Genomic DNA, 20,908 nt, shown 5'->3' on the forward strand with positions numbered 1-20,908 from the left:
CCGTGAAAATTATTTGACCTTAAAACTACTACTGAATAAATGGCAACTCAAAATATAACAGCGTTATTATAAAAGATGTAATTGAAGTGACTATAATCCTTGTCTACCTTTAATGATCCCATCAAGTGGGATTTAGTTACCAAAAGGTACTGTACAGTCTGAAGGCACAGGTGATGGGAAGATTTTGTTACAAGAGTTCTATGTGAATATTTTTAACCTATTAGATTAGGTTTCTAAATTTTCAGTCTGGTAAAAGCTGAAATGTCTTAGAATATTGGTTCTGTTAGAGTTAAACAGAAATGTTCAAAGAGTTTGAACAAATGTGTTCAAACAGGAAAGTGTTTATTTTCAGATAAGGGGAAGTTACACGTTTCAGTTAAGCATCAGACTCTTCGGTAAATGTTGAGGGTTTTTCTTCCCTCTGTATCATTAATTATTGGATTAAATTTACTAATAGATTTATTATAATAGTTAAAATTAGAATCTCCAATATTTGATGTTTTTATTTTCTCCCAGTCCAGTAATTCCTGTATGGGAAAATTGAATTTGTATGAAGAGTTAGTCAAGTATGATGAATTCTTTGCACTTTCCCAAGTTTATTTAAATAACTTAATGCTTTTAAATAAAAGCAATGGTCCTTTTTTTTTTTTTAAACACAGCAAGGCTATTTCATTATTACCCAAAGCAGCTTCAAAAATAGAGATTATTCATGTTTTTCAACAATAAAAACTTCACTTTTTATGCCTCCCAGTAAATTTGAAAATGCTATGTCACAGCTTGACTTTGCTAATTGGGCCTCATTTTATACAGCTATAAAATAAAAATGGCCTAGAGTAAGGCCTTATTAATTCATCGTGGTAGAGTGAAGAAACTGTAAAAACGGAAACATCTCTGTACATTTTTCTGGAAAGACAGTCCATAATTTTTTTTTTTACCAAAGGGCCTGTATTCTGTGTTAAGAAGCATTTGCCTAGATGATCCTGGTTTTCTTCCAGTGATAATGGTCAACTCAGTGCTGACTAGGCAGCCACTTTTCTTTTTGCATCCAGAGAGGGGTAGCCATGTAGGTTTTTTGTTTTGTTTTGTTTTTAAGCTTAGATGCTATTTGAGAGAGAACGGTTTCTAATCAAATAGTACCCAGGGAAGAGTGATGAATGCTATAAGTTTATAGAATATTTAAGAATATTATGTAATTTAAATGTAAATTACAAAATAAGGAACCAAATAAACATTTCTAAAAGCAAAATGAGGCAAAGCACATTAATTCCTTGTATCTTAAATCAGACTTCTTTTCCCTTGGGGATGTATCTCTCTCAGTATCAGGTACAATTTTCTTTTACATTCTCTAAGTAAAACCACTCATTTTAAATAAAGGAAAAGCAAAATAATGTCATGAGTAATTTTTCATGGAATTGCGTTCTAAATAGGCTTACAGTTTTACTTTATGGTTCTGGTGATGGCATATACCAGTCTAATAATTCTTACCTTCTTTATTAAATCTTACCTTGCTCTCTCAAGTTTCTCAGTTGTGTTAACTTAAATGGTGGTCAGGTTCCTTGGAGACAGGGATTTGTGTTTCATTCACTGCTATATCCTGTGGATTAGAACAGTGCCTGGCACACTGTAGGCATATATTGAATGAATGTAAAATAGTTGACATACACTCATCCAGCATCCATGGTACCCAGCAACTGTATTATAGGGCTTGAAAAAGCATCATCGCAATAAACTGTACTAACCTACAACTAAAGCCACATACATAATTGAAGTGCACTGAAGATAAGTTCTAGTGGCTATATCTTAACTTCTTTTACGACAAATTTCCAAAAGCTTGTTAGTGAGAACATGCAACTTCCATGTGGTTTCTGAGTAGGAAAGAAAATCCCTTGTGATGATTTGAAATGTAGTTTTCATATTCATAAATTAAGATACCACAGTACTTTAAAAGTAGTAAACTTCTGTTTGAAGAGTTAATGTTTAACTAGGTTAGAGTTAGTCTTTAAAGGCCATGCTTGGAAACAGCAGCAAAATTCCCAAATTCCAAATTGAGAACTAATCATTTCAGGCTATTTCCAACAAAGGGTGAGGTATGGGAAGTGAGAGGATTCTGCCGCAAGTACCTGCACACTCCCTCTAGCCCTTCATTTTATTTAGTGTGTCTTCCTGGCCTAAGTTCCTTAACTGTAGATTTTCTGTGCTTTTCAAAAAACTTGTTATATAGAAATTGCTTTTGTGACTCAATATGATTTACACTTCAAGGCCATCTCATTGTTAATGATTGGTAATTGCCCCAGGTATAATGGCCTAGATTGATGTTTCCATTTCAGGGGAGCTAGCTAACAACCCCTCACCCCACTTTTCATTCATAGACTGAAACAGAGTGGCTGCCTAATCAGATCATAATCCAACCAAGCCATTTCTTGATGCCCTTTTACGCTGTTCCTTGGGGTATCTAAAATGTGCTATTTATAAATATTCCTTTATCTTGGTCCTGCCTGAAACTTGGTAGGTTTGTTCTCTTGCCTACCTCTCTACAACTAAACTGAAGATTTGTTCTGAAAGGTGAGTAATAATAAGGGGGAACAGGTTTCTATTTTCTGTGTTTGTAATTACCAGATTTTCTCTTCTGTTTATATATTGTTCTGATGTAAAGAACCTAATAGTTATATAAATTTAGACCTTTTGTAAATAAATATAATTTATTAGAAAAATGCCATCTTTTACTAAGTTGGATTTGTTTCAGCTTACCAACACTTCATGCATTTGTTTCTTCAAATTTTTTCTTGGAATTAGATCGGGTATTAGTTTTAAGAGAAATGAAAAACTATCAAGATTAGTCCTTTTGTATATACTGAGCTGATCATCTTTGTAGACATTTCTGATAATTTAAAAAACGTCTTAGGGCTAAGAGCTGTTTTACCAAATATTAAAGCTAATAGGTATGCCGGTTATAAAGCTATCATAAGAGTAGGTCTTGCAGTGTAAAAAGGTAATTTAACAAAGTCCAGTATGTTGAACCACAGTCAGTGATGGGTATCAAGTTCCATTCTGTGCTAAGCATTGTTGAGTTAGCAGGGTCCCTTGGGCAATCAATGAATTTTAGTGGATTAGAATTTAGATTTTTAGGGCGCCTGGGTGGCTCAGATGGTTAAGCGTCTGCCTTCAGCTCAGGTCATGATCTCAGGGTCCTGGGATCAAGTCCCGCAACGGGCTCCCTGCTCCTTGGGAGCCTGCTTCTCCCTCTGCCTCTCTATCTCTCTCTGTCTCTCATGAATAAATAAATAAAATCTTTAAAAAAAAAAAAATTTAGATTTTTAGAGGATTGGGAGTTGGGAATAAGGAGATTTAGTTCTGAATCACTGGTAAATATCTCTAAAAGTGGATATTAATGGTATATAATGCCCCATACCTAACCATATCCATCTCCTTTGAACTTACTGCTGTGCTTTGGGTTTGAAAACGTTTTGAATTTGTAGAATATTAAAGATATTATTTATTTTACCATGAGGCACAAACTAGAGAATTTTACTAACTGGAATTTAACTTTCCCCCTCTTTATAAAATAAAGCTTCAACTACATTGTGTAACTGTGGTGCAGTAAGAAGAGTGCTAAATTGGTAACAAAGACTTAATACAATAATTAAACTAATCCGTGCCTCTGTAAGAAAGTTATTTTGAGGGGCGTGTAGGTGGCTTAGCTTTGGCTCAGGTTATGATCTCAGGGCCCTGGGATCGAGCCCCACGTCGGGCTCCCCTGCTCAGTAGGGAGTTTGCTTCTCCTGTCCCTCCCTCCACTCATGTTTTCTCTCAAATAAAACCTTTATTTTTTTTTAAAGTTTTAAGCCACTTGACCAATTTTCTAAAATATCAAATTTCCTTGCTTTCCTAAAAAGAATATACTGAACGTTGCACAGTCTGATGATTTGGAATTACCGTTAAAAATACCAGCATGTTTGGGCAATGGAGGCCAAACTGCTTGTACGTACCTTGCCAACCAATGTAGTTGTTGGTTGCAGGGTTACCTCTATGCAGTCCACACATAACCTATCCGTATACACACAACAAATTTGGGGGCGGGGGTGGTGGTGGTAATATCTTCACCAAACACCAGTGTTTCTCTGGAAGCAATAAATTGGTAAGTACAATTTTGGAGATGTATCCCTCACTACCAAAATCTATTAGGTTCTTACGTTCCATACAGCAAGTGATCAAGAGTTTGTATCGTGAGGGCAAGCAGCAAGATATAACTTCCTAGAAGATAAAAGTATATAAAACCGGTAACCCCCCCCCCAAGGTATGCCATTCAAAGACTACAACATATTACAGGATAGTAGTGTAAATAGTTTATTTGCTCATATGTCATGAAAAGACCAGAAAAGTAACATGAACTGCTTTTTTATAAAACATTTCTAATATTGCTAAGAAGCAAGCCCATTAATAAACAGAAAAGAACATGCCAACATTATTGTCTATTTGATTAATAAATATGCAATTATTTTAATACATGCTTATTAGCATTGAGCTTTGGAAAACAGCTGCTTGTCATAAAGGGCCAACTACTCGTGTATCATGGTCAAATTGCTTTTTTCATCAAAATCAATGTTAACAGACAAAATCTTGGCATGTTCTTTTTAAAGTACACATTCAAGAAAATGTGCTAGCAGGTGGCAGTTTTAAAAGTAATTTTTTTGTAAATAGGTATGCTAAAGTGAAATGTAACTGATCCCTAAGCTGTCCTTGTAGTTAAATATATATATTAAAAAAAAAACTATAAGTTAAAATAACATTCAGATTGTATAGCACAGGCTGATGCATTTTTAAACAATATTTACAATATTACCCAGAGGCTAAGGTGGGAATTAAAGTGTAAAAACCATAAAAAACTGCACCAATTTTATAGCAAAATATCTGTACATTTAAAAAGAGATCATATAACTACACATTATCCAAGGAAAATGGGACCTTCACCAAGGAGTTCACATAAGCACAACATAAAATAAGAAATTCAGTGGTTAAATACTATACAATAAACTTTACAATTAATATATTGATGTAATGTACCAAGAAGGTAAGCCAGAAGCAGAATGTTTATTATGAAAAGTACAAATCGGCTTTAGTCCAGTTTTTGACTTTGGAATGGATCAAGTGCCCTGCCAGAGAGGAAGGAAAAATAACAGTGGCTTAGTTGGCCATTTAGTCCCATTACATACCATTTAAGCTTAATCCCAATGTGAATATTTCAAGCAATTTAATTGCAATTCCCCATAAAGCAATGATGCTAAATACATCTTCTCCGATTTACAAAAGGAGGAAGAAGTGGGGGTGGGGACCTGCGATTGTCAGGAGAATAAGGCTAGGTTAACTATCACTACTAGCTAGCAGAAGTAATCTTGAATGCTTGATAGAGCTAGTGAACTTCTCCCTGGCTAGCAAGGCACCAATTTCTGTTCTCAGGATAGGCCCATAATGGTCTCAGAAATCCTAATACTGATTACTGAGATGTTAATTTTAGTGCTAATAAATACATTTGCATTATTATTTTAAAAGCTGCCTCTAGCTGAAGAACACAGTACTGCAAAAAAAATCTTACACAAATTTGTATGCCATCATACCCTTGCTTTCATACTGGTGAACTCTCACGGCGCATCATACCCTAGCATAGCAGTGTAGAATGTAAAACGAGACACAGCTGAGTGACTTCTTTGCCACTGCAATGCATCCTGTTTGTACTTTGCTGGGGCTTGGTTATGGACAGGAGCTTATGTGACTTTTTCCTTCTTCCATGTTGCAAGCCCTTAAAAAGACAAAGTTGATGGGTATGTCTAAAACACAAACGCAATTCCTTAAAAGAGCTCTCAGCAAAGGAAACCCACAGCAGATGCATCCATGTTATTTACAACTTATCAGGAAACCAGGGTGTGCCATCATGGGACAATCACAATGGCAGATAACGAGTGTAATACGAAATTTACATTTTGGTTAAAAAATTGGATAATATACTGGTGTAAAAAGATACCTAATCAAATCAAACCCTATTGCTTTGATTAATCTGAGCAGGTACTTCCACTTTTAGGCACTTGTTAACAAAGGTTGAAAGGAGAGCCCGTCATTTTTAAATTCCTATGTGTTTGCTAAATCTGAGCCCTTAGAATATTTTGTCAATGTTCAAGGTTGCAGTTAAATGGTAGCACGTAAAGTTCATGTGGAAAGTTTCATTCACGCATACTCTCTACTCATACAGGCAGGTCTCAGGTTCACATGGTTATCTCGGCACCATTAACAGAACGCAAGTTCTGGTCATCAAAGCGCCGCCTGACACTTCTCCTCACCGCATCGGCTCGTCTGTATGGTTGGTTTCTAAGATCTGTAAAGAGGAGAGTATCAATGAGAGAACTGCAACCTTTAGTATCATATGTCTCAGCAAAGACAAAGGTCAGCTGGCAGCCAATCAAAGCAGCTTGGGTAGGAGAGTCAGCCAACAGGCCCTTCAAATCCATTGAGTATTTGAGCCAAAGACATGTACTTTGCCCTCAATAGTTAAAGCAGGATGTAATACTGATGCGAATCTGGAACTTTTAGAAAAATATATATAGGAAAGGCAACTGTTGTTGTCACTGGCCAGAGAATCTAGCTGGAGTCTTACTTTGAAATGTTTCTTCAGTTGGAAAAAGCTGTGGCTTAGTTCTGCCCTTTTTTCCCCCTGGAAACCTGAATATCAATAATTGTAATGAATTTTAAACTGCAAAATTAATAAACTGCCCTGTCCAATCTTATCTGGAATTGTAATCAAGGAAGGACACTATGCTTATTTTGTAGGCAGAGGTTCTGTTATTTTTATTCAATTAGTATTAGCTGAGGTCTGTTTTTTATTTTGTGAAACACAATGCTCAAATAACCACTGAACAAAAATAGTCACTAAATCAAAATAATACTCCATTCCTGTACATTGTCTCCTGCCACCCAGTATTTCCTGTTTTTCATTGGAGGGGAGAAGTTGTTTGGGCCTTCCAGCATTCTCCAATTTGTATTGCAAATGCACAGAATGTTTAAAAATGCCTAACATTAAAAAAAAAAAAAAAAAAGCCTTGTTGAATGAATGAATCAACCACTGCATATTGATTCAAGCAGGCACTGTTCTAGCAGAATACAGTGGGATGAACAAAGGAATTTTATTTTATGTAAGCATTCTTAATATGAAATCATGCTTTCTTGATGAATACTTAAGGTAGGTAGCCTAGCCAGCAGGTAAGCTGCTTCTGATGGGGTCAGGGCAGGCTGTGTACTTTTTTCCCCACTGTTTCATTTAGTTAGTATTTATTTCCCTTCGTATTGCTGACTTGTTAGGAAACATTCTTTCGAAGGGGGAACATAACAGAATTAAACCAGACTGAGTCTTTTTTATTCCTTTACCTACTCAGGAGCTTGAAAATGGAGCTAATGGGCCATATCTGGCCTACAAAATATTTAGCCCCCAACTTATACTTTTAAATACAGCTTCCTGATCTTTTAATAGATAATATCAAAAAAAAGAGGAATTCTGACTTCCCTTGGAAAACTGGAGGGTCTGGCAATACTGAGCCCAAGTTTTCACATGGCAAAAAGAAATGAGCTGAGTGCTGAGACCTATGCTCTCAGGTTCAGCATAGTCCGCACCAACTCCCGACCCCTTGGAATTCATCACCCTGCCTTACTCTTTCTAAATTCAAGGGAGGAATAGTTTTACATGCCCTAATCCTCTCAAGCTTCTGCTTCCTGGCCCAGAATGGTAAGGGAAGGTTGGAATTCCACTTCTGGCTAAGGATATGCAATGACTTGTAGCTCTATAATTCCTGAGTCTTCGGAACAATTGGCTCTAAAGATCCAAATCTTTCTTCAAAGGCTATAGATCATGTTCCCTGGCCAGGACTTGGCTCTCAGCTTCTTCAGATCAAAAGGGGTTAACTGATTAACTCGAAGGCCAAGATAAGAGTAGGGGAAGGACAGCCTAGCACCCAAAGCAAGTACAATCACCAGCAAATACCCTTGCCCAAGCCATCACACTTGAAAACATGGAAGCAAGCCACAAAGAGTCCAACAGAGAAGCTGCCTCACATCACTGGAATGTGAGGTTACAAAGACTTCCCCCTTGTCAGACTCTCAACAGTATTACCCTCAGCCATAGACTGAAACCACTGATCTGCATACAGAGAGAGGAGGAAGCTAAGTAAAAAGTGATGCTTGCCAGCTCTGTGTATCCTCCACCACCGGTGTGCTAGAAGAAATCCTTACCCTCGAGTGAACATTTGGAAATTTAGTGATATTATTCTTCTTTAAGGCTAAACAGAAAAAAACAAAAACACAAAATGATGGTTAAGTAAAAATGGGATGAAAATGGAAAGCAATTCAACTTAGTACTTAACATACCCGGCATGTTAGCCAACAGAGGAGGAGAGTGGGAGGCCATTAATACAAGAGGTGTTAGATAAAACAAGGGAAAGATCAGAGTGTCTTCCCACCCAGCTCTCTGACCACCCAAATCCAAGCTGCTTTGAAGTTTGGCTCCAGAATGATAAGACAGTCCAGCAGCAAAACTGACAGGAACATTAGCTGAGTAGACGACAGTGTCTAGCCTGGTTAATAAGCACTGGTGGGTAAGTACACTGCAGAGCAAGCAACAATGATACACCACATCCTCTGATATCCTAAAAGACAGAGGAACATACGTAACAAGTGCAATTCACAGAAGAGTTAATGCCACAAAACAAACACGTACCCTGTTCCATGTCAATCTCAGCATGGGAGTTACACAATGGATATTTCCAATTAGAGTATGTGCTTCCCTTGTCCCTTTTCTAATCAACTGGGCACTGCAAAGAAGTTTCTTATGTAGCCATCGGGAACTAAGGGCAGGCAGTTACCTCTTGAAAATTTGGGGATTTTTTTTTTAAATTCTAAGAACAGTGGCATTTTCCAATAATAGGTATTTGCTATTAGTATTTCTGGTTGCCACCATCCTAACCAAAAATGCAGGTCCAGATATGATCTCATCACAAGAGAAATACCCTGGATTTGACAGGGAACAGAGCCACAGTGAAGAAGCGCGAATGAGAGAAGACTATGGGAAGCTCCTATAGCCTTTGTTTTCACTTTCTGCCTCACAGCCTTGCTCCAACGTGGAACTGCTGATAGCTAAACTTGGGCATGACACTCAGAAGGAAAAGAGGCTGAGTATAAAGCTATGGATTGCCTATATCAACTTATACAGACTTCTATGTCCAAAGTGCTCTTTGCTTGTACCGTGAGCTCCATCATACTGTGGATGATGGCTGTAGACAGTATAAGACAGTTAAGAAAGACCCAATTTACAACTGTGTGTAGTTCACAATTCCTTCTGCAAATCATTTTTCAACTTTTAGGCACTTTGTGTTCCTGAGCACTTGCCTACAGCCCAATTTATTATCAAAGCATGGTAACTGAATACAGAAAGGAGGCTGGTTTAATATATGTAAACCCATTAAAACACAGCAAGTGCTCAATAAATGTTAGGTATAGTAGTTATTGATATTAACTATCATTTTGTGTTCAAAGACATTAGCCCAAAAGTCTTTTAACAACCTAGCTGATCCCAATGCTAATTCTCAAAACTAGTGCTCTATTTATACTATTTTTCTAACCCACACACACTCAGACCACCATAGCCATGTGGATTCATAGATATATTGAAAATGGCAGTGAGTAAACAGTAATGACTGACATGCAAAACCATGCAGTGTGAACGCAACATAAAAGATAACATGGCGGAGATGGCGATTCCATGCTAGCTAGCATCCTGGGTGGCCCTAACAGACATACAGAGGGACATAAGAGGTCAAAAAATCTGTAGCAACCTTTTAAGAGCATCAGGTGAGAAAGAGTAATAGTTTAGTAATGGTATTCCTCAGTGAGAACAGGTTCGCAGAAAAATCGAGAGCCACGCTTGGCGGTGCGAGCGGTAAAGGGCACAGTCTTCAGCACTGCATCGAAAATGACAGCCAAATAAGACAAACAGAAGAGAGTAAAAAGCCAGGATCTATCACATTAGTACATGGTTAGTGCTTTGTTAATCATACCTGGAGACGGGGAAAGGCAATTTATACCCAAGGGAGTTCATAAAGTCTAAAAGAGGTACTCAATCTTGGGCTCGGGGGGGGTGGAAAATGGAAAATATTTTAAAGAGAATAAAAACTGTAGTATCTGTGAGCAGATACTCATTCACCTCCGATGAGATTAGGCAAACAGAAACTGTACATTTTGCTCATTTGACAAGCCAGGGGTCACTGAGATGGAGAAACAGACTGATGGAAAAGGAACTCTTACTGTGTGAGGCTGGATGCTTCTCTCCCTACAAGTTAATCATACTGTGGCACTGAGGCAAATAGGTGCTTACCCCAAAAAGATCTGCTCCTAGTCTTGCTTACAGCAAAGCTGCTCCCTCAGGGCCGGGGAAACAAAGAGAGGTGCCCAACAATGGGGACTTTACCTGGGGGTGCCACGTGCAAACCACTGCCGAGGGAACGATGAGATACGGGCAGGCACGCGCATATGGACTGTATGGGGTGCCAGATGCAGACGCAGGCATTTCATCAGCCACTTACCTAGCCACTGACGACTCAAACCGCTTTACTCTGGGCCAGAAACTCTTTATTGACTTCCTGTCCGGGATTTATGTACCTATTTTATTTCCTTGGGTCTGAGCTGGTGGAAAAAAAATGGTGGTTTTGGCCGTTTGGGATCCTTAACTATGATGTGAAGCTATTCCCAAAAAATGAGAAGTCAAAATTCTAAGAGTTACATTTTTAAAAAAAAATTAGGATGGCTCAGGAAATGTGACTAATGCATATTTGATGTGAAAAAGTTGTTAGTTTTGGAGGTGTGTGACAATGATACTCTGTCTGGCTATGTTTGTTTCTTTATTAAAGAGTCATTATCTTTTGAAGACACAGACACTGAAATATAACTAGATGAAATCGTAGGTCTTAGATTTGCTTCAAAGTAATCCCAGAGGATGGGGAATGGGGAGCAGACATGTAACAAGACCGGCCCTGAGTTGGGAATTGTTGATAGGTGATGGGTATATAGAACTCATCATGCTATTCTCTGTACTTTGGCATTGCATGTTTTTAAAATTCTCTACAATAAAAAAAAGTGGTAAGTATCTTGGAAGCTAAAAAACAGTACTCCTATGCAACAGACATGAAAGTCACTTGCAGCCACTGCCACAGACAGTGGCTCAAATTATTGTCCCAAACTGTAAGAGAATGCAGAATCTCTGGAGAATGGCCCCAAGCAGCAAGCATTAGGCTACAACTTAATCAGGTAAGAACCAAGCTGGGTTGGGCACCACTCATTCCTAGCTGACGATCCTGATTTTCTCTTGTCTTCAGTTACTTCGAATGAGTAAAAAGGCTTTTAAAGAGCATGCTGGAAAAACCTGCGCTGACCGTGGTTAGTACGCAACCCTGAATGGGCCTTGTCAGTGGTACTTATTAGGTAGGCAGGCAGGTGGGAGTGGCCACAAGGTAGGAAATGGAGCAGGGAAACAAATCGAAGACAGTGGAAAAACCATCAGGAGGAGGAGCCTGGTGAAATCTGCAGGGTTCCAATGATAACGAGAAAGACAGTCTTCAGAGGGTGCTAGGGTTTCCTGACAGGCAGTATGCAGGCTACTAGAAATACACCTGAAACACCAGCATGGAGTCCCTCCACATAATTCTGGATCTGCATCAAGTCACCTGAAGACCCTGTAAACCCTGGACAAAAGTAGCAGCGAACTGTGCAAGTAGTCCACTATGGGCAGGATCAGTGGGGTCTCTACGGCCACCAGGAGAAAATATCTTTTACCTGTGATAATGTCTTCAATGGCACCATCTTTGCCTTCATATACATGTCTGTTATCTTTCACTTGTCGCCTTCTTAATTCTGCAATTAATTCTTGCTGCTGCCTCTTTGATTTGTGGGAAGGAGACTAAGGAAAAAGAAGGATGGCAGAGATTAGTGGGACCAGCACCCATGGGAGGCTTGAGAAAACCGCAAGTTCTATCACGAACATGCAGCCTCAGCCAAAAAACACAAGCAGCACCATCCCAACATCCTGCTCAGAGACACACTCAGAAAGCTTCTGGGAAAAAAACAAACTTTCTCTGAAAAGTTTGGTGGCGGCTGGGAAGGCTGGTGGCGGCTGGGAAGGCTGGTGGTGGCTGGGAAGGCTGGTGGCGGCGGGAAGGCTGGATCGTACGGCCACGAGAGGCAGCTGGTGACAACCATCCTTCTGAAACTTCGGGGCAGAGGATTGGGATGAAGAGTACTCTGACCTGCCAGTCTTTGTGGTCTTCACCTACGCTGCTTCCCTCCAGGGAATCCTCCCTCCCGTTCCTCAGAGTGAAGCCGGCCAGCGATCGAGGCCAGCACCAATGGCGACCCCATGAAGCCTTCCTGGACCCCACGCAGTTCATTGTCAGGCTACCTGGCGCAGCCTCACTGTATAGTCACCTGAGATTTAAGTTCCTGATCTCTATGAACCTGGAAAGGCTATGCAGACACGCTCTTCGCCTCTTTCTACTGTTTGCGGAACAGAGGAATGAACAACAAACCCATCTGCCACGTTTCCAAGCCCTAGAAGGAAGCCGTCGGGCTCGTGTGCAAATCTGGCTTTTCGCCCCTTTTCCCTCAGCACCCGGCCACTTCTCACCTTTGGATCCTGCTGCTCCATCAGAGCTTCCTGCTCCAGGAGTTTTTCCATGAGTGCTTGTTCCTGCTTTTTCCTCAGCTCATTTTCCTCTTCTGCTTGCTGGGCAAAGTCAAAGGAACCAAAAGATTATGTCAGTGGAAATGACAGCCATCAAGGTTTTCTAAAGTCATTCCTAAGAGAGTCTTGGCAAGCCAGGAGTCAGAACGCACAGGAAGCTGACAAGACCTACACTTAGGCCCCTCCAGGACTCTGATCCGGGCTTTCCCTGTTGGTCTCTATCACATCTCCTCAAAATCCAGCAATCTCGAGGTACCTTGTCCAGAAATCCTTTCCTGCGGACTGCCTCCCCACTCACACTGCTTCTCAGCCTCAATCCCACAGACATGGACGGGAACTCTCCTTCTGGATAGCTCTGCTCTGTGATTCCCACGTGAGCTTGTTTTGCTTCCAGAACCTGTCCACGTACCTCTAGCTTCTCTGAAACCAGGAGTTCAGATTCCTCTCCTTTTGCCCATTGTTAGGGGAAAACCTCCATTCCCTTGCCTCCTGTTTCCCCCAGGGGTCTCACCCCAGAGCTCACTCCTTCCCAAGGGCTGCAGAGCGACTGAGTTTGGGACAAGAAATCAAAACAGGCTCACCCCGGCTCAGCCCTCTTGGGCATTCTCTGTTTTGAAGCCAGCCTCCCTAAAGAGACTCCTAATGGTCTCACTGTGAAGTGATCAGTCAGTTATCTAGCTCAGGGCTGAGATATAAGCTCACAGACACACCCCACACCCCCCAGCCCAGCTATTATGGGGAATCAAGTTTATATTTTGGACCCCTGTACTTCTGTCTTAAGTTACATTCTGGTCCGAACTTGGGAAGGCAAAGGAGGGATGACAACCTACAACCGCAACATCTTCCCAAAAAGTCCCCAGGTCAGTGCCAGCCTGGGAGTCATTCACTGTGTAGTATCTATGGCCAGTAAAACATCCCACACCACCACTGCCTGGCGAGCACCCCACGGAGCCTGCTAACAGGACACAGGGTGAAACAATAATGCGGAAGGGGCTCATTGACGGGCTCTGACCTGTGTCACCCCACACAGATCACCAAGGAACTTCGCTTTTTCCTCTGCTCTACACATACCCCTGCTCAAGTATCAGGCTTTGGGACCTACCAGACCCGCTTCCCAGCTCATATTCTACAGTTTAAAAATAGCCTATATTTTTCCCTATAGACCTTAGACTTACAATTTTTTATGTGAAGAAACGTGGTTGCAGCACATAACAAGAATCACTTTGAGTGATCTCTTCCGTACACTAGGATCACCAGCCAGTGAACCCTGAGCACCACGGTCAGCAGCAGCTGGTGACCTCCTCATGTCTGACACATGGACTCGGTGCTGCGTCTGGGTTCATCCTCACCCCGCCTCCGCAAACAGCTTGTGATGTCAGCGGTATGGGAAGCCATGCTGACAGCTAAATAACGTAACCTGACAGTTGTGGAGCTGGAGAAGTGACCCACTATATCCAAGCGGATGTTTCTCAAAAATGTAGATGACCTGGGGCGTCTGGGTGGCTCAGTCGTTAAGCATCTGCCTTCGGCTCAGGTCATGGTCCCGGGGTCCTGGGATCGAGCCCCGCATTGGACTCCCTACTCTGCAGGAAACCTGCTTCTCTCTCTCCCTCTTCCCCCCAATCCTGTTCATGCCCTCTCAAAATAAATAAAATCTTTAAAAAAGAAAAAACCACATCCCCCTCCTCCCCCTATAATCATACTCCTCCTTCCTCCACCAATGTTACCGAGGTTATGTGTAAACAACCCTGGAGAGTACAGACTGCAGTGTCTCCTAAGTGCACTAACATCCCCGAACGCCCCCACATTCCCCATCATTCTTTCTCAAGGAACAAATTCTTCCAACACATGCCTCTCTGGGTCACATTCTTTTTCAAGACCATAGCTCTGGATTGTGTCAAATGACCTATTTAAAGGAAGGGCCATTACTGGTCCAGATGAGGAAACAGACAGCAACCATCCTTCCTAGTGCCACCTTTCAGTCCACGCTAGAGAAGTGTTGGTCTAGACGACCTAAAGGCCTGGGCAGAACACACACGAGCAGGCTGTCCCTGACCTCAGCTACAGCACCCTTGCCACAGGCCAGAGTCCCCTCCTTTCACCTGTCCAACAACTGCATGGGAAGCCTGGGGTTTCCAAGTCCTTCACCCCACCCACAAGAATGAACATTCAATGAGGAAGTTACAGTCCTGGAGTGTCTTCACTTGCCCCAAGGGCAGCCAGGAGTTTTTGCCTTTGGGCTGAACTGCAGGCCTGGCTGGCTGGAGACAGGGAGCATCGTGGGCTGAGGGCCCCAGGAACACGCAGCCCCCACAGGACTGGAGACTGCTCAGACTCACGCTGACCTCCCAGATCTGCTGCCCAAAGGAACAGGGGAGGCCTCTGCACAGCAGTGGAGACTCAGACACAGCTCCCGGAGGGCACCCACTTGACAAACAATGCCAAGGAAGGCTTTAAAGGACCCCATGCTCCTATTTACCTTATAGGCTTTCACAAACCGAACAAAGACGGGAAAGAAGACAGAGGGTGGTGTCGTCTTGGGGTTTTCTCCAAAATACTTTACCACATCATCAAAAGCGTCCTGTAAAGAAGCAAACTCCTCTTAAGTTTCATAAGGTCCAGCATGTGAACTTGACCCCCTGGGGGAAGAGCAGCAGAGCAGGAGGGAGGATCCAGCCACCGCCACAGCTCTCCTGCGGCCCCCTCACACTCCCACGACCCTCTCGGGCCTCCGGTGTCCTCCGAACGACACCTAGGCTGAGAGAGCAGAAGGCAATAGTGCCGCACAGGGCTCATCTCGGGGACCACCTGCACTTTTACACACCGCCTCTCTCTCTCTCTCTCTCTCTGACACACACACACACACACACGAGGAATTACCCCTTTCAAGAGCTTCCTAAGGCCATGGCAGACAAGGGTTAGAAAGGATCTCAGAAGTCACTCAGACTCCAATCCCAGCTGGCTGCTTCAATGCTCCTTACAGTGTCCCCACCTCAGGGACACTCACGTCTCTGCTTAAACTCTTTCCTGGCACAAGACAGCCTCGTTCGGGAGCTGTCCCACCCCGTCTGCATTCTGAGTCCCCACCACACTCTGCCTTCCCTTCTGTGATGGCATGCAGTCCACTTTGGCTGTTTTTTAAGTGTGTAAACTTAACCCCCAGTGTACTATAAGATTTAGAGGTCAAGGCCTACAGAAACCCAACACACTGGGAAGGAGCAGTGCTTTGCTAAGCACAGGAATGACTACATGTTGGCCAAAATGAATATAGGACTCACAGAGAAGGAGCCTAGAACTAAAAGGGGAGGGGAAGGGGAGAGCCTCTAGAGAAGAGAGTGAAGACTCCAAATCAGAAAAGGACAATGAACAGAACAGGGACAATATTCAGAAAGATCTCACCCACAGGAGTCATTAGCTACAGAAGAAATCTACCCTCAGCAGACAGAGGGCAATTCTCCTCCAAAGCCAGGCCAGCACCCAGGTGGGTTTAAGGGATCCAATCACGTCCTTGCGAGTGTCCAGGGCACAGATACTTACCTGTGCAATCTTGGCATCATCCTGCAGCTTCTTCAGCTTCCCCTCATTGTTGAGGATGAACTCCTTCAGCAGTGTGTTGTGGTCATGCATGGTGTACTCCCTCTTGGTTAAGTCCATGCCCCTCTGGAGCTCTTTGACGTCCAGCAAAACATTCTCGAGGGAGACTGAAGTAGAGACAGCAATGTCCCCATGAATGTCAAAACCCCAGTGAGTCTGGCTGGTAAGCCCAGCTCTCAGTGGATTCCTAGGGTCACTCAAGGACCTTAGATCTTTCAGAGCGAAGACCTTACAATGTGAATAATTTACTACTGCTCACCGCCCTGCACTGCATTAACTTCTGTGTAGGCACTAATTCATTTGCACTATCAGCCCAGTTTGCCAACACCACCACAACAAAAAGCAGCATAAAGAGGTTACATGGCCTGCCCGATGTTGCACAGCTAGGAAGTGGCCAAAATGGAGTTCGGAGAACAACCATGCACCCCACATTCTGGGGTTATACCAAACTATTCCGTTTTTCTTACAGGAAGATAACCTATCCGTGGGTCTGTAGGCTCAGAGACTCCTCAACAGTGCAGGGCCCAGGATCTGATCCTCTAACACTCTGACCTCATTTACATTTCTGTGTCTCTCCAGCAGGGGACAGCATTGAGATGTCGAACTTTAGTACCACTGACCACTAGAAACCAAGCAAGCTTGGACAGCTTCTTGTGAAAGAAGCCTTCCCTACTTCAGAAGGATTTCTCAGCATGAACCTTTCCATCTGCAGTATGGCCACCCTCCCAGAGCAGCCTTCCTGCTACCTTCCACACCCACCTTCCCCTCTGGCTCCCTGCTGCCCGACTCAGCTCTGCAAGTGGATGAATTACACAAGGCAAGGTTAGGTTTTTCCCTTGCTAGACTCACACGATCTTACTCAACTCTGACTCCTCAATGCCTAGGACAGTGCCCAGTACACCGCAGGGACTCAGAAAGGCTCACTGGATTAGCAAAGGGAGTGACTGGATAAAGGAGTGAAGGTGTAAAGAATCCATGTCAGCTCCCCTGGACATCAGAGAGAGAACACAGAGAACAATGCAGCCAGAGAACCTCCATCTCTCCACCTGCCCTGACTGATTTTTTCCAACGCTTTTGGGGAATCTCAGTTGGGCCAAACAAAATGGTCAAAACAAAAATTTCTGTTAAACTTCTTTTTTTTTAATTAGAATTGTGATGCTAAAGAACCCCGAAATTTAGGCAAAGAGAAACCTGGAAGGAGGAAAATCACTGCCTCCTGAGCCCTGAGCCCTCAGTGGATCTGTCACACCCTGCTCTGCACAGCTCTGCACAGTCAAAATATCAGTCCCCCCTGCTTCTCAGCCTCCACTAGGGCTCCCTCAGTACCTGTCCCCAGTTAGCACTGCGTCATCTCATTCATTCGTTCACTCATCTACCTATGCGCCCCAACAATTTACTAGGGGCTACGGGAATAAAGATAAATAAAACTTGATTATACTCATAAATCCACAGGTTGGAATGGACATGCAAACTATGTTAATAAAATTTGAGAAATCTTGTATGAAAGAGTAGTGTGGAGTGCTCTGTAGTAAGAACACAAAAGGAGAGGCCGTTTACTTTGAGGAAGTCAGAGAAAGCCTTCCCCGCAAAGATTCAGTTCACTAAGTCTGAAGTAGGCCCCGGGGAATATGAATTTAAACACCTTGGAGGCTCGGGGCTCAAGATCCTAACGTGAGAATCACAGTACGTAATCAACTCTGGGGTCAATGTGCATCTGGTTCCTTTTTCTAGCTGAAAAAGTCTTTGGATCGCTTCTTGGCCTTTTGGCTGAGATCAAGTGAACAGTCTTTGGAGAGGACATGGTACATTAGACAATAAAGTATGTGAGAAGACGTGGGTTCTAGTCCTGTTTCTAACACGTTCTACCCATGTGACCTTGGGCAAGCTATGTAACCTCTAAAAATGTCAGTTTTCTCATCGGTAACATGGGGATACCATTACATACCTATTATAGCCCAGCCATCTCGGAACCATTTGATGATTTAAATGAGAAAATGCATAACTGCTATGGCAAAATAACAGCCAAAAGTACTGATAATTTACCTTGTGCTCAGGCTAAAGGCACAATGCTTGGAACTACCACACCTGAGCAAGTGGGATGGCACAAAATCAAACTGAAGTATTTCTTGGGGGGTGATTTTCAGATTTTCACTCTCGTGTTTCAACAACAGCAATAGACTAAGAAGGACATCAAATGGAAGAGGGAAGCTGCCCAAGGTCCAGAGCCCCGACTCTGTACAGAGGACACAGAGAGGTCTCCCTTGTGTCCCTAGTTGCTACGGCTCCCAGGCGTGGGCAACACCATGGCCTACACACTCCAGCCAAGAGCATCCGACTTTTCACCTTGCCTTTCCAAAGGGGTTCCGAAGACCAGTTAAGCAGGGGATGGCTCCCCCAGGACCCATGATTAAAGGCACCTGATACCCAAGGGTAACAGGAAGAGCTGAAGTCAAGTACCTGCAGCAGCTTTCTCCACATAGTGAAGCTCATTATAAAACAGGGACACTTGGTGATATTTCTCTTTTACCACATTTGAAATGTAGTGCAACAGTGTTTGCTTTCGGTCTGTTGACTTTGTATCTAAGAGCTGAAAACAAGAGGAATATATGGGTTAAAGAAGATGGGAAGCTTGCCCCCCAGATGATGCCCTCCCACTCGAGTAACTGAGTACAGCACCCCAAAAGTGGACAAAAAATACCCCCATGGGAGGATCAAGCCTGGACATGTTCTTCACTAAACCAGCCCACTAACTTGTAGAAGAGACCACGGGACTTCTCCAACCGGGGGTATGTTCGGTGTTGGGGACGATTCCAACACACATCTCTACCCACACAAAACCGCCCCACTGCACATCTGCCACACCATCTCCCCTGGCTAAAGAGTAGGAAGCGCCCAGTTTGAGTGCTTTCCGAAGTGAAGGAGCAGAGGAGTGAGCGTGGAACCAGCAGGCGTGCAGGACTGCCCACAAGACAGGACTCCCACACCGCAGGCTACACGTTCCCAGTCCAGCCCTCTCTTGTTCCCCAGCCTCCGTGACACGAAGCAGCTGGGCTTACCACACATGACCCTCCCGGGCCAGAGCTGGGACTCACTGGACACTCCCTACCAAACAGCCATGCCTCCCCAGGGCTCGGGACTCAACCCACTGCCCAACCTTCTCATGTGGAAGCCACGTTGGCCCCACACAGCCTTGGGGGAAGAGGATTCCACGGAGGATTGTCTCTAGTCCTGCCCATCTAAGTCAGATGACTCTGAAAAGCAGCACACACTTTTCCATCCAGGGAAGGGACGGGGGAGAGGGACAGATATACAGATAAAATATATACGTATGTATATTTAGAAAATACAGAAAAGTAAAAAGAAGCACTTTGAAAAAAAAAATCCCTCATTCTGTCCAATCTCTCTGTTAATATCTTAACCCATTTCCATTCAGGTTTTTCCTGCATATTTTACTTGAGTGAAATCAATTAGTCCATGCAATTTATACTCTTTTCTAAACACAAAATTATCTATTTCTTTGAAAATTCTTCACATTCTAAGAGTTGAAGAATAGTTCACCATATTAACTATTGTTATAGTTAATAATTTTCCAAAATGTTGGATCTTTACATTGTTTCTAATTATTTGCAATTATAAAATAAATAAAGCATTCATAATTCAGATTCCTGAGGAAAGAGTCCCAGAAATGGAAACACTGGGTCAAAAGGCATGAGGATTTTTAAGGTTCTAAGTGCTCACTGCCAAATGATGTTCCAGAGAATTTATACCAGTTGATTCTCCAACTAGCAGACAATACTTGGTTGATTTAGGTTTCACATTCACTGAATTCACTGAAATTATTCCTATAGTTTTAGAATATCATTGTTTGAAAAACATACATTATTTATGTTTTTGATATTTGAAAATAAAAAAAAAACTTTGCTTATTTCTGGGGGAAAAAAAAAAAATTCCACTCCCATTTCCAAGAGCTGACTCTCCTCCACTCTGGGACTTAAATCTCTGCCAGCTCTTTTGTCCCTTGAATAGCCTTGTATTTCTTTTAGTTCACTCACCAGATCTAAACTCTGAAGTTTAAATCCATAAACTGCTCCTCGTTTACTGCTATTCATATAGTTTCCAAGGGCCAAGATGATCTGCAAAAAGAGAGAGAGGGGAGAGAGAGAGAGAAACAAGCCTATTAGTAGAGCATCCCAGGCATTCCCAGGCCCAGGAATTCGGCTGACAAGTCAACTCTTCCCTGTATGTATATGAGGAAAACTTCACTTGCCTCCAGAATTTTCTTGAGTTTTTGGGATGACTTTATAGAGACAGATGCTGCTATAATTGAGTGCAGTTGCTAGATTCCATTCAAAGGAAGGAAGGGGAGGGGAGAGAAAAAGAGACATGTTAAAAATAAACTCTAATTGGAAACTAAAATTTAACACAAAAGAAAATACACCTGCATTTAGACCTTAAAGCCTTAATGCTGAGGTTCTATTTTTCCTCAACACAACAAATTTAAGTTGTCCTGCTAGGGTCTTAGGCAATCATATCTTTACATGCAAGCTCTTC

The 20,908-nt window shown here is 42.6% G+C and overlaps 1 protein-coding gene across 8 annotated transcripts in view; it reads right to left on the reverse strand.

Annotated features, from left to right (window-relative positions):
* Positions 1 to 4,320: 4,320 nt before the first annotated feature.
* The window catches only part of FMNL2 (formin like 2), a 307,029-nt gene continuing 290,441 nt past the window's right edge, over positions 4,321 to 20,908 (reverse strand). For 3 of the 8 annotated variants that reach the window (XM_081814428.1, XM_081814432.1, XM_081814430.1), the window contains 8 exons: positions 20,625 to 20,693; positions 20,410 to 20,490; positions 18,815 to 18,944; positions 16,301 to 16,464; positions 15,243 to 15,344; positions 12,707 to 12,805; positions 11,860 to 11,983; positions 4,321 to 6,364 (listed from right to left, as the gene is read on the reverse strand). In XM_081814428.1, the coding sequence (XP_081670554.1) occupies positions 6,255 to 6,364; positions 11,860 to 11,983; positions 12,707 to 12,805; positions 15,243 to 15,344; positions 16,301 to 16,464; positions 18,815 to 18,944; positions 20,410 to 20,490; positions 20,625 to 20,693 (879 nt within the window). In that variant the 3' untranslated portion in view covers positions 4,321 to 6,254. The other 5 variants (XM_081814431.1, XM_081814436.1, XM_081814429.1 and 2 more) reach the window with 3 other exon arrangements.

The sequence above is a fragment of the Leptonychotes weddellii genome, chromosome 3 (genome assembly GCF_054177405.1).
Source record: "Leptonychotes weddellii isolate Sample4059 chromosome 3, ASM5417740v2, whole genome shotgun sequence".
Lineage (NCBI taxonomy): Eukaryota > Metazoa > Chordata > Mammalia > Carnivora > Phocidae > Leptonychotes > Leptonychotes weddellii.